This window comes from Lagopus muta, chromosome 2 (assembly GCF_023343835.1).
Source record: "Lagopus muta isolate bLagMut1 chromosome 2, bLagMut1 primary, whole genome shotgun sequence".
Taxonomy (NCBI): domain Eukaryota; kingdom Metazoa; phylum Chordata; class Aves; order Galliformes; family Phasianidae; genus Lagopus; species Lagopus muta.
Window position 1 is genome coordinate 67,791,925 of NC_064434.1, and position 14,472 is coordinate 67,806,396.

Below are 14,472 nucleotides of genomic sequence, written 5' to 3' on the forward strand. Positions count from 1 at the left end.
TACATCTGTTAAATGCAGAATGGTTCAAAGGCAAATGGACAATAGGGTGGAAAAGACAAAAAAAAAAAGTATAAAGTTTATTTTCTTTAGAACACTTGGCTAAAAATGGATCTAAGTCGACAATTCAGATTTGCAGTAATTTCCTGTGCTCACATACAGGCAACTCCCTTCAGATAACCTACAGAGAGCATATGGACAGACTACTGTCTCAGAAAAGTAAATGAGAAACAATACAAATATCTGACATTTCAGTTTGCATGCAGTAGAATGGGTCTCCTTTTGTGTACCAGGAACTTCAGAAGCTCTAAATCCACTTCCTTGCACTGTACTTAACAAAAACAATAGATGAAATCTTTATATGAATAGACTTCCAGATTTAACAATCTCAAGATAGAAGCAATATGTAGAGAACATATGATTTCAGATGCAGATGTATTAATATCTCCAACATACAACTCAATCAGAATTAGCTTGCCAATTTCCACTTAAAAGACCCACATAAAGTCAAAAGGCAATATTTATTTTGTGTAGTTTTCACAAGCAGCTTGATGTCACCATGTGACAGGTGCGCTGGAGCTGGAGAGTAGTTACAATGATGGTAGACTGCCCATGCATTCTGATAGACCTCAGGTGTTGTCAAGGAGGAATGAATACCGTTGTATAAGCACCACCACTGCTCTGGTAACATGTTTAGTGTCACAATGAAAGTAATACAAGTTTTCTTCCTATTCACATCTGATTCCAAAAACAAACAAAACCAGCAATTTGAATTTTCTTTTCATTTTGCTTTGAATTGGGTGGGTGTGCACTGTGAGAGTCTTAGGCTTTAAAGCATAGCAAATTTAAAAAGAGTAGTAGCCCTTAGTCACCAGGATACTGTACTATAAATAGAAGTTTGTGTTGTTTTTTTTTTTCTAAATCATGATTATATAAACTAACGCAGGTTTCTTCAAAATCTGTAATGAAATTCCCATGATGGACAGGCTTATGTCTTCCAGATGAAATGGATGATGATGACTGTGCATAAGCCATGCAAAGCCATCAGGCTCTGCATGAATTCATGTATTTGAAATGACAATTGACCAAAGCTGATTTTCACTTTCAGGTTTTTCATTCAAAGTTCAAAAGAAAATCTAGAGGGTGAATACCAGAGGAAAAGGTCGACATTAAAAGCAAAATGGTAATGCAGATAGCTACTGTAGATGCCATAGTGAAATTGCTTTAAAAACTAAGTATAGTGCTGTGAAAAATGGTACTGTATAGAGCTAAAATCCCAGATAGATGTTCATGCTCAGTTGGAAGCTGAGTTAAGTCATTGGTATGAAACCCTCACCAATGCATTCGGAGCCTGTGCTGTAAGTGGGCTCACTAGGAGCTCTGGCTACACAGAGTCAGAATGTAGAGCCATTTGAAAAGAAATAGGTTAAAGACTACACATATGAGAACAACATTTGAGATATGTATCCCACTGTATTTGGGATTTGCTTTGGATCTGTCTGGCCATTGTCCAGAGTCAGCTGAGTGCATCCTCTGATTCAGCACTTTCCCGCACAAAGCTTTGTTTTCACTGATGACCCTCAAGTTACCTCACTAAATTGAGGGTGGGAAGAACCAAAACAGAGTCAGTGCAAGAAAAGTAAAAATATGTGATTCCCATTGCCTGATTCCAAAGCATAAATTAAAAAACAGCTGAATCAGATGAATGACTGGAAGAAGGGAAAAAAATGCAATGGCTACCTTACAGAGGAAACATCTGAGAAGGCAAAACGAGAGCTTCAGCAATACCAGGAGCCCACAATTTAGGGTATGTATTCTGTGTGTGGGACTCCACATTTCTGTAGTTCAGTCATGGGAGTCTCCATATCAGTGCACAGTATGTCCAAGTCCTCAACTTTTTCTTACAATAGGGAAGCAAAGCCTTAAGACAAGAGGAAAGAATCATATAAAAGGAAGGCAAAATGCCTTACTTTCTCCTCCTCAGTAACTAGAAGATGGAAACTGGAGTTGATATGCCTCTCAGAAGAGATGATACAAATACCCAGGCAGCGACAACATTCTGGTCACCAGAACAATAAAGAAGTGCTTGCAGACTATAGTAGTACTCCAAGGAGTACCACGCTGTTCTTCTTTCTGTCTCAATCCCACAAATGTCACACTAGCAAAAGAATTTAAAAAGCAAAGGGAAAAGGGCAAGCTTTCTTTTGGCTGTGGCCCGTATAGCACATTAAATTTTGTTTAGCATGCCCACAGTTCCCTAGAGGTGGATTATAATCACCAATATTTGTGCATGGGGAAAACAATGGGGAGGAATGGATATGCACTGAAGAAGAAGCAGGGGAAAAAAAATAGACATAAATAAGACAAGAAGTGGTAAAGAGAGGAATCAAAAGACCGACCTATTTTTTGTAAATAAAGCTCTTCAAAAAGCTGGTTTTGAAATGTCCAAGATAGTATTAGAAATGATTACATTTTTAATCCACTGATTTGAACATGCATTATGAGAGAGATGGAGATACTGTGTCCAAAACTTAAGAACTTCCTTACAACTCTAGGGGAAAACCCTGAATAAAAAGAAAGCTATCAAAGAACAACTGCTATAATTTTACAGATGTCTACCTGTTATAGCATTTCTTTAAATACAAGTATAAATCAAATGGCTGTTGTGGCTTGTTTTATAAGCCTGTTACAGAATGAGTAAAAGCTTAAGCCAAGCAGGAAAAGAACAAGTAGCTGGAAAAATCATCCCCATGATTTTTCTAAGTATATTTACCCCCCTTAATAGAATGATATCAATTGTATAAATTAAATTGGCCTGTGAACTTTATGCTTATATTTTGAAAGAATATTTTCAAAAAGTCAATCAGAAGAAAATTACTACCTTCCCACTGACTACAGGTAGTACATGTCTTGGATAGAAGCAACAGTCCTCATTAGCAGTAATGAGGACTAATGTCCTTAGAACCTAAGGTCCCATGTGGATTTTCCGAACTAGGAAATATAGATAAATTTGCCTGCAAGATTACACACACCTGTTGTTGAGAATGCTGTTATAAAATCATTTCACACTATCAGGCAATAAATACCATAGATGGTATGTTTTTTTTCAGTACACGGTTATCATAGAAAAGTGAATACAGACTGAATTGCTCTACCGTGCAAGGCAGGGTGCTGTAGCATCAGTGGCACTGCTATAATTACACTGGTGAAACTGAGGGAAGTAGGTAAGTAAAACGCTATCTCCATATGCTGATAGTACTGATTTAGCGAAATGTTGAGTTCATTTCAAAAGACCAGTGATTTTACTTGCCAGGGAAAATCCTCAGGTCTTTTCAACATAATGGAATATTATTAAAAAAAAAACAAAAACTCTGAAACATGTACTATTTAACATCTGCATACACTTAGTACAAAAATTCAAGTTCAGTTACATGAAATGGTCTTAAACTGCCTCATAGAAATAATCTAATATAAAGCCTTGCTTTCAAATCACAGTTTACTTAGAACTGCAATGCATAATCATATAGAATTAAAGTAGATATTGTGTAGACTAGCAAGTAAACAGGTTTTAACATATTTAGACAGATGACTTTAAGATGTACACAATTACAACATTCACTTGCAGTCCCAGGCATTTTCTAGTCACAGACTGACATTGTCTTGCGCAGGAAAGGCAGGCATGGAGACATGCTGATGCTGAGGTCAGAGACAAACATCTGCCAGAGTGACAGTATTTGTCTGTGAGTTGCTCTCAGCGTGGAAGTGGAGAAGACTTGAATAGCTTCAGGATTTTCTTTGTTACTCACTAGTAAAACAACAGTCATTTCCACTAAAGGAAAAAAAACTCCCTGAGAAAAGCAAATAGTCACCCAGGCTTTTTACTTATTTTTCAGCAAAATTACTTATGTAATCATATGCATCTTACAGATGCTTTTTTTCATGTCTTCTATCAGTTCTTGCCAATTTGCGTATAAATTATGTAATGTGTAGGCCTCTTAATGAACAGTCAGAGTGGTTATTTCTCTGCCAAAGTGTTGGACTGAAGTACCAGCTTCTGGGATGGGCAGGATTGATAGATGCCAAGAACAAATCTTTTTTGCCAGCGTTATCACTCCCAAAAAGGCTCAGTCTTAAAGCACATTCCGTAATACACAGTTCTCACTGTGACCACCTTGTCCATTCACTGTACACTGCACACAGAAGTCTGTGCAGACTGCTGGGTTCAGCTAGAGGAGGACTCAAGGCTCTCCTGTATCCTACAGTGAAAGCAGTTCTGCCAAAATGCTGATGTTGGCAGTATTTTCAAACAGTTTAGGCAAATTAAACACAGCCTAGATCACCCAGTTCTACAGACATGGTACAGGTACCACAGCAAAGAAGAAGGAATAAAGGTTAAGGGCAGTTAAACAATCTCCAGTTGCCTTATTGGCAGCCACTAGGCTGCTGTCCCAGCAGGCAACAGTTCCAGAGGAACACTTTCTACCAAGGAGTAGGGGTCCTTTCATGCCTATCTCTGACCACACATAACATCAATCCACAGGCAGCAGATGCTTGCTTAAGCTAAACAAACTATAACACTGTTCAAACTCTGAAATGCATAATAGCTCTCACAACAATGGTAAAGAGTTTTTACTCAGAGGGTGGTGAGACACTGGCACAGGTTGCCCAGAGATGTTGTGGATGCCCCATCTCTGGCGATATTCAAAACCAGGCTGGATGGGGCAATGGGGCCCTGGGCAGCCTGATCTGGTGGGTGGCAGCTTTGACTACAGCAGCAGGTTGGAACTGGATGGCCTTTAACGTCTGTTCCAACCCAAGACATCCTATAATTGTATTGATTACAAGTATTGATACACCATGAGATGCAGTGAGAGAGATTTCACAGCTAATTCCCCTCACATAGTTTCCTTCAGTCCTCCAAAGCCATGCCTCGCATGCCCCTGGTGAGGGAGTTCACATCCTAAACCACTAGTCTGGCAAGTACTTCCCTTTCTGTGAATGACCGCTGTCTGCAAAGACCCAGAATACATGCACTGCTTGCCTCCTTACACATCATCAGTCAAGAAGTTAGAAGATGGATTTGATGTTTCAGTTCTTTTCCATCTCCCGCGACTTGTTCTTCAGGAAGCAAAAACATAACTGGTAAGAGCTGATGGCATCACACACAATTTTGATTGCAGTACTAATTGCTGCTTTCACTGCAGTACAGTGGATCATTCTTAACATCAAATACTTTTACAGAATCATCACAAAATGGGGTCCTACAACTCTTGCTAAGAGAACAAAAAAAGGGCTAGCAAATATTTAGATTAGAAGCAGTTCTACTTCTAGTGGTAGAAGCTGGTAAATAAACATAAGGGTTTTTTTGTTCAGATTTCTATTTTACTTGCCAAGCTTTTCCAGTTCCCTGTGAGAACACAAATGCAAAAAGCACATAAAAAACTAATCTTCTCCTGAAACTAGCAGAAAAAAAGACAATTCAAATGTAACTGATAATAAAAAATAAGCACAGGAGAATTCAGTTCTCTGAAATAGACTTTTTGTGCTACAGGGTCAGACAGGACATAAAGTTGAGAGGTAAAATCTAAAACAAAATTATACACTTTCCACTTGCATAAAATCAATTTACTCTAAATTACTGCTAGGCAAGGGCTCAGCTACTACTTCCAACCTGTTCAGCAGGTTCAGATTCTTGTCCTCCTGAACATCCATGCCCACATATTCCAGGCATTATCTGCCACAAAGACACAGTGTTGAGGCACTGGCTTCCCCTTTTCATTCATTTTGTCACATGTTCATGGTCAGAACCCAACATGTGCTCACCATACTGCTCTGTTATCACCAGCCACATAAGGCATGCAAGCACACGGTCTATCAGCTGATCATACAGGATCCGTTTCACAATCAAATGAAGACATCTAGTGTTACAAGGAAATCAGACCCCTGCTCTATGTCCAAACAGACATAGACCTTGGCTGTGTGAATAGAGTCTGTATTCAATCATGTGATATATCAGAATCAATGTGACAGAGTCCATGGGCAGGATTCATCATTTCTGGACTGCATGCCAAATACCATCAGATCAAGACATCATGCAGACTCTTACATGGTGGAAATGGAGCATAAAGTAACAATCTAAATCGGTCTTTGACAAGGTAGGGTCCTTCGAAATAAAGAGGCCATTAGAAAAAGGTCTTCCTTTCCTTTGTATGCAAACAATGCTGCTTATACTGGCACAGGGTCATGTGCTTGAAAGTCGTAGAATCATAGAATCACCAAGGTTGGAAAAAACCTCTAAGATCAACCAGCCCAACCATCCACCTACCACCTGTATTTCCCACTAAACCACATCCCTCCATACAACTTCTAAACGTTTCTCGAATGCCTTCAGGGACAGCAACTCCACCACCTCCACGGGCAGCTCATTTTAATGCCTGATCACTTTTACTGGGAAGAAATTTTTCGTAATGTCCAACCTGAATCTTTATTTTTCTATAATCTTCCTGTGGTGTACCTGTTCAATTTTCCTTTTCTGCAGCTCAGCTTCGTTAATTTGAGACTTGGTGGGAGGAACACATAGTATGTTGTACATCAGACCTGCTGTTTATTTGAAATGGAGCCATTTCTTCATTACATGTAGACCAATGTGCACTCTTATTAATGTGCACTCTCTTACTACAAAACCCAATTTAAGTAGGTAGCCTTATGCTAAAGAATTTGGACAGTCATCATCATTTCCATCTTACAAATGGAGAGCATGAGGAACAGAGATCTAACTGTCTGTAAGGACACAGCAAGTCATAAAAATGAATTCCAAAGTAAGATTTCCTGGTTCCTCAAAGTGACTCTATTTGATGGACTACATGCTCTCAATTCCCCTGCCTTGCTCTCCCTCCCCCTAGCCAGGCAATGCAAGATTACAAGAATTGCAACATTTCCTCATAAAAGTCTCGTCTGCAGCTGGGGAAATCAGACTACAATGGCCCTGATAACTTCTGTAGCAAGGACATACATTGCAGAGATTATAATTACCAAGAAAAAAAAGTCCTAAAGCCACTTCAGGACTTGCAACTTGCATAGTTCATCTTGGGCTGCTAATTCTCATCTTTGTTCTTTAAGCTTGCCTCTTTCTAGCACTTGAGTGAAAGACAGTTATCTATAAAAGCAAAAAAGAGAAGGCGGAATAAAGGAGGCACTACTGATAAAGAATGATATTGCTGGACAAGTGTAGAAGAGTTCACAAGTGCTTGCAAGGGAACTATTGTTCCAGCCCAGTGTTCAAACAGAGACGTCTAGTTCAGTTTTACTGAACGCTTTCCTAAAGCTGCCGGAACTTAAGGCAGTGGGAAATCAAAATTCAAGAAGACAGGAACTGAAAAATCTCTCATAACAGTATTATAAATCCAGTGCCAGTCCTGCCAGTACTACTCCTTACCTGACTTCACAGTCATGTCAACTCCTTACACAACAGCTTTGGAACCCAAGGAGGACCACATTCCAGTCACCAACTAGAGGTCTCACCTCTATGATGACAGACACTCGGCTTCAAATTAATTTGAAGCTCTGGTGGACTCTATGCCCTGTACATACACCAAGTAGAATTTAGATCCACCATTAGCAGTAAGACAAAACAAGAATTAAAAGCATTAAAGAATAAGAATAAAGATTTGAAAATGCACAAGCAGAGCAAAAGTAAAAAAAATCTACGAAAAGCATCAATGGCAACGCTTAATTGGGCACTTCCTTAAAAATAAGTGAAGTAAAAATAACAATAAAAAAAAAGCAAGAAAGGCTTCTGCATACTGGAATAAATATAATCAAATTATTTGCATGCTTAGATTTTTCTCTAGCTTATTGAAATGGCATAGTTAACTTTCAATTTATAAATGAAGGAATATTGCTCACTGCCGTAAGATGCATTCTACTGGGGTTCAAAGTCTTTAGTACAGCCATGCTGTGTGTACTTTCTCCTGGTGGTTTCATATTCATGTTCATCAACACTCAGCAAGAACCATAAACAAAGCCCTCCTCTCTCGGATGCACACATGCAGTTCCCATTGACTTCACTGGATTTTCAGCTGACTTCAATAAGAATTGTGTGCACACAGAAGGGTAGAACTTGGCTCTGTGGATTTAATAAAATTACATCACTAGATGCCTTATAAATGAAGGGCAGTGCAGGCCATATTGAAAAATAACAAACTGAAACCTGAAAGTGCAGCCAAAGAAGTTCAAATTTCAGCCAAGTTTTCCCAGAACAATGAAAATGGCATACATTTTAGGCAAGATGAAACAAAAATCCTTGCAATATCTTCTTCATCAGGGTGCTCTGCCTTCTTTAGCAGAACTGTGTGAAACAGCCATCTACACAGGGCAATGATCTTGTTGTATCAGATACAGCAATTATATTGGCATATGAAATGACTAAGGAAAGGTCAAACTACAAGTTGTGATTCGCCAAGTCATTTTCTACTTTTATATCCATGTTCTCTGAGTTATGAAGCTCATTGCAACTCAATTTAAAGCAAAATACTACAGCAGAAAAATTAACCAATCCTATTATTTTAACAACTGATATTACATTATTTTGAACCTATTCTTACAGTGGTATTTTTAAAATTTGAACTGATTGAATCCAGGAATATTTATCCTAAAGCCTTCAGCCCCTTTCATCAACCTTCAAAAAGAACACTGAAAGAAAATCCTCCACAACTTAGAAACAGCATTCCTGTTCTAAATTTCAGACATCGTCTACCAACACATATCTTCCTCCTGGTATATTAGCTAAGCAAAGCAATGCCACGTGAGTTCTCTTCAAATTTCTTCCTTTTATTTCACTCACTTCATGAGGTAATCACCCATGCCTTTTTATTGCCTCTGTAAAATATCTACCGATTAGGATGAAGAATATTATGACTTCTCAAGATCTTTCTACCAGTAGACTCCTTTGCACTTTCTATTTGGCTGTAGAACACTGATTAGCCCACAGCTGCAAATTTAAACACAAAAGTACTCCGGAATAGAAATCCCTGAGGAGGCTTGATGTTCATGCTTTGTTTTTCCCCCTCTAAGTAGGAATGTCTCTGATGATTTTCACACTTAAAATAGCAGAAGAGATTTCATGAATTGCTTTTTCTTCCTGGTTGGAACAATCCCTATTCCCTGTTGCTTTATAACACTGAGTTACTTTGCATAAAGTTGGTTATTACTGCCAAGTCAAGGGAGTGAGGGGAGAAGTGAATGCAATGTTCTGAACTTACATGTGCAGCAGGGTACATATCAGGATGCTTCTCAAAGCAACTTACTTAAAAATTATTTAAGATTAGAAAATAAATTTGATGTAGGACAACCCACCTAAGGAAAAACAATACCATAGATACTGAATTATTGAATATCAATTATTCAGCAAGTTAAATATTCAGCATGGTGAAAGCTGTTTCTCTCAAACTGTAGCACTGTCGAATGACAAGCTATGAAACCTAGTAGGACTTCACTGTCTCAAAAACCCATCCTCCCCTCCCAGCATCGCACTCTGGCACTGGCAGCCTCAGCTGTCACAGGAGAACTCCTTCATGCAACTCAGAAACTCTACTTTCTGTTGTCTCTGCTGGAGCATGACCCTGGTGAATTTATAATGCATTACAAGGAATATCTCTGTCAGCATAGACTCCGCAATTTGGGGCTCAGAACCCTTTTTTCTTAATCACTTGGGGTTGGTGAAAGGAGGGAGCTTGATCAACTGATGGCAGCTTTCATTTATTTGTTTGTTTTAAATATATAGAGTGACTTCCCAACGAATGAAACAAAGTTAGGTACATCTTACCCAATTGTTTTTCAAGGAAGCTGATTTTAAAGAGTTAAGAATAAAAGATCAGCCTCAAACTCAGCTTTTTTTCCTGTCCTGCTTAAGCAATGACATATGAAGAACTTTGTCTAGACAATTACCTACTGCTTTAAATAGGACACTAAGGGAGTAACATTTTAAAATGTATTCGCACAGCATGAGACTAATCCTCCTCCTGGGAACACCGGTGCAAATCAGTGTAACTCCTTGGAGGTCAGCTGAAGTACACCAGCGTAAAACAAATGTGTGCCAGAGGAGAATCAGGCCTCATCCACCTTTATTTTAAATGCAGAGGTTGCAGATTATCTGCAATGATAAAGTGAACAACATAAATAAAACTGACATTTATTCGATTGATCTCACTTCCTGCCGACTGTTCGCAGCTCCAAATATAGGGCTGAAGGACAATGGTCCAAGGAAGGGAGGCAGAAATCCTGCTTCTCCCCCATTCACACATTCCTATCTACCAATAACTCTGACCTGAACTGGTTTTTAATCTCCTGATGCTGCCAAGCCTTTTTAGGTTTAATTTGACATTGCTCCCCTGCTTCTGAAGAACACAACTTCTTACAGTAAAATAAATAAATTATAAAAAAGAAAGAAAGAAAGAAAGAAAGAAACAGGATGCATGAAGAGAAGATGAATGCAAGAATCTGTGTAAGCACCAGAATCAATGGAAAAATAAGCAAGAAAACCTCTACGCTGCATACAATAGATATGCAAGACACTAGCAAATGTATTAATTATTTGGAAATCTAGCACTGAGAAGTAATGATACGTTTGCAGGGGAGGAAGATTAAAATATGAGGCTATTGCAAGTCATGGTGCCATCTGTGCTAATTTAAGTGAATCCGTAAGTATTTCCCACAACTTCATGATGTCCTGAATCAGCTCCCTCCCCCCTGTGCCAGGCTGATAAAAGGATACTTAGCAACGCACTAAATATATTATGCAACATATTGAAGGCTCCCAAGGAAAAGCCCTGAATTACACGGAAACAAAGAACGTCAGGTGTGAGCATCAGCAGCTCTAGGGAAAGACCACCTCTAACTATTTACCATGTCAGCAGCAAACGCAGGCATTCTCTCTCATCTCTGTCAGCAGCACGTAACGGTATTCGCTGCATATAACAAGTTAACACGGATTTTACCTCAAATCTACTTAGGCTTGAGCTCTTCGACCGAGACTTCTTGCGGAGATACACAGAAAAGAACCGCCGCACCGTGAACTTCTTCATGTTCATGTCCATTGCCCCGTCCGAGCTCCGGTGCGGAGCACGGCGGAGCTGCAGCGCTGGAGAAAGCTAGCGCATCCCGACGGCTCCGATGGATATCCACAGGCAGGAGATGCCCGCCGTGCCTGCCCCTGCTCATCCAGCCCGGCGGGCAATGGGCGAGAGGTGAGCGGCTCGGCGCCCACCGGCGTTTTGCTCCGTCTGCCCTCCCACTGTTTACATTTCGGTGCTGCAAGCCCAACTCTCTCCCCACTCCCTCTCCCCCTCGCCTTAGGTCCTACTACGCCCAATCAGGCTCCGCTGCTGCTGCATGCATAATCAGCTCCAGTAGATGACAGCTCCGAGTTCCCGGCGTAGCAGGTTTGAAACAAATACGAGATGTGTCTATGGCTTCGCGCTCCTCTCCTCTCTGCCAGACTCCTTCGATTTCCTGGTTTCTGAATCACATGGGGAACAGGCACATGCTACACTTCTGTTTTTAGCCCGGAATTTCAATGCCGCTATAATTACTGAGGGCTTCAGTGGTCAGATGTGAGAGACGAGCTCCCGCACCAGAGCCTCTCCCGGGAGAGGGCTGAGGACGCCATGAACCTGCAGTCGGAACAGGGAGGGTCTCAGCCTCCTCTCACTCAGGGGACTTGCTCAGATGTGCTTCCCCCACTCTGAAATCAGAAAGCTTATCATGACCCACCAGCTTAGATTACCCACCAGGCTACATTAAAATACCTAATGCTGGCACAGCTCTGAAAATAGAAAGCACACTCTAAATGGTAAGTATTACTATTCTTATTGTACTCCAGCAGACAGCTACAGCCCTTCTCAGAGGTTAAATATGTGCATCTATTTACAGGCTGCAGCTCTGAGCTGCTCACTATATACTGGAAGCATGCAGACTTACAGCTACCCGCATCTCCACCCTCCATATAAAAGCATTTTTCAGCTTTTATTCAGAAACTAATGAATCTGAGTGTGATCCAGAGACCAAAGAGCTATCTCTGCCTGCTGTGCACAGCTCGGGCTCCTCATCCTTGGCAGCCTTTTTTTTTCTGACTAGCAAGGAGCACCCAGACATGCCTTTCTCTCATATCCCCATATGGAAATTGAATGGCTCTAATGACTTATTAATGACTGAGATAAATAAGCCCAGAGAGAGCTGACACCACTACAGCCTGAGAAAGCTGTCAGAGGTTAAATGACAATACTACTCCAGTCGATCTGCTCTAAGTAGGGTTGGATTTTGCTTTAATTGCATGTCTGGGCTCTGCTGTGAACCATGCTGGCTGGCTGTGCCTGTCACTACCTGCTTTGTTCACAGGCTCTGTCCCTCTCTTTTGTTTAAACCTCACTGTCATCTATGTACCTGGAAAAGCAAGAAAGTAGAAACAAGTAAATGAATAGTTTGGCATTTATGGTTTCCCCAAGAAGGAGGTCAGGTTTGAATGACTAACTTCAGCCTGCAATTTTCTGTAGCCTCTGACTCCTCTGTGCCCTGATCACTGCTGCCTCCCCCCACCTAAGATAACTGCAGTGGAGCACATGTAGCAGAGTAGCGATCTACTTTGCCCCTTTCTCTATTTGATGCCTCCTGACTGCTTCTCTAATTCTCTTTTGGCAACAAGAGCGTATCTTCCAGTGCTGCTGTTCGGTACAGCCCCATTGTGTGCTAAGCCAAACCAAGAAGACCTTTACCATGACAGCTGTGCCGGCTTCTGGCTAAACAGAGTAAAGGCAGCTAGTCCAGCAGAAATTAAGCTACTCACAAGTACGCTAAAAACCCTTTCCAAAAGCAATAAGCAGGTAAAAAGCAATTTTGTTGGTAGAGCTGCATCAGCACCAAAATTAATTAACTGATGCAGTTTATGCTGCATCCCTCACATGGTGACTGAATCGCAGCTGCACTGAGTGGTGCAAGGGCCTGAGGCACTCCCTGACTCTCTCATGGACCCTCACCAGGACCTCTCTGTCTGTGCCCTGCCCTCTGCCTGCAGAAGGAGCATCCTCACTCAGCCGTGCTTTCATACTGACAAAGGCTTTTCAGAGCCACATGTTCTCATTTTGATAAGACATTCCAGCTTTATAAATAGCAATCGGACAAGATCAGGGTAGCTTCCTGCCCATCAGATACACAACAGAGGCCCACTAGGACACCAGCATCATGCAGAGAATATCATTTCTCATCTCCAAACATACACAACTGCCCTATAAACAGAAAAACAGTAGTAGCTGAGAGATTGCTACTACCTATGCTAGCAGATTTATCACAGCCTTCACTTCCTGTGATGCACAGAGTGCTTTAACATACAAGTACACATTGTCACCGTTAGATACATCAAAACATCTGAGATTATGCAGCCATTTATTACATTCAGAATTTTGTTCTGTACCACCCAAAAAAATGGTTACGATGATCTGCTAGTATACAGTTAATGAGTAGAAGCTGTTGCTTGATACTAAAAGTTACACTCCAACACATACAGCATGCCCAGGTTGGGAGCAAATCTCTTCTCACATCCCTGCCGAGACATAAGTGCAGGCTTGGAAGTAGACATTATCTGCCTGCTTTCTCATGCCCCTTCCAACCAGGTGCTTAGGGATTATCTATAAAAGGACAAATAATCATCATCAGTACCAGGACGTTAGTCTTTACCTACGGAACAAGAGAGATGCACTCAGCAGTCGCTCCCAGCTATAAACAGTATAAGAAACTGGGTTGCAAAAACTAACTGAAGAAAGAGTACAAATACAGAAATCAAAGAAGATACACGAGCATGTAAACTAAACACAACAGATTTGAAAAGCAAATTCTTCTCCTGTTGCCTTCACATAGTATGCTACCAGGACGTGGAATTTAGCTTTGCTTCAAAACAAAAAACGTGAAGAGGTTTAAAAAAAAAAGTCTCAAACTGTCAGCTAATGGGATAATACACATGTTCCCCAATGACTCTAGCAGAAAAGGTGCAAGTCAAAAAACTAATCTGATTAAAATAGAATATTCATCAATATATTTATAAACATACAATTGCCAGATCAACCAGCAACTTGAAAAATTCACTGCACTTAAAAATTCATGGCCATAAATTATTATCAGCTCTCCTTTGAGCAATCTTAACTGCTGATGAACTGCTTGAAAAACAGTCACTAAAAATATCACTTTAAGACAAGAATAAACAATAAATCTGGTAGAGAAGGTGGAGCATATGATGCAGTGGTATCAAGCAGTAATGCTCTGTGTATTCTGAATTACATTATTAAATTATATATATTATATATAACATATATTTATATTGTTTGTTATTAATTAATAATAATTATTATTCATATTTACAATATATGAAATTTAATATATTATATACTATATTGTAATATATAATTAAATTATATATTATTATATTATTGA

General features: G+C 40.1%; 1 protein-coding gene across 4 annotated transcripts in view; it reads right to left on the bottom strand.

The window, feature by feature from the left end:
- Positions 1 to 14,472, bottom strand: part of RPS6KA2 (ribosomal protein S6 kinase A2) — a 263,441-nt gene that overhangs the window by 148,685 nt on the left and 100,284 nt on the right. Inside the window, exon 1 of one of the 4 annotated variants that reach the window (XM_048936515.1) lies at positions 10,992 to 11,466. The exons of the other annotated variants lie outside the window; for them this stretch is intronic. Within the exon in view, the coding sequence (XP_048792472.1) occupies positions 10,992 to 11,090 (99 nt within the window). The 5' untranslated portion in view covers positions 11,091 to 11,466. Of the gene's footprint in view, positions 1 to 10,991; positions 11,467 to 14,472 lie in introns of those variants that run through there. 4 annotated transcript variants of the gene reach the window in all.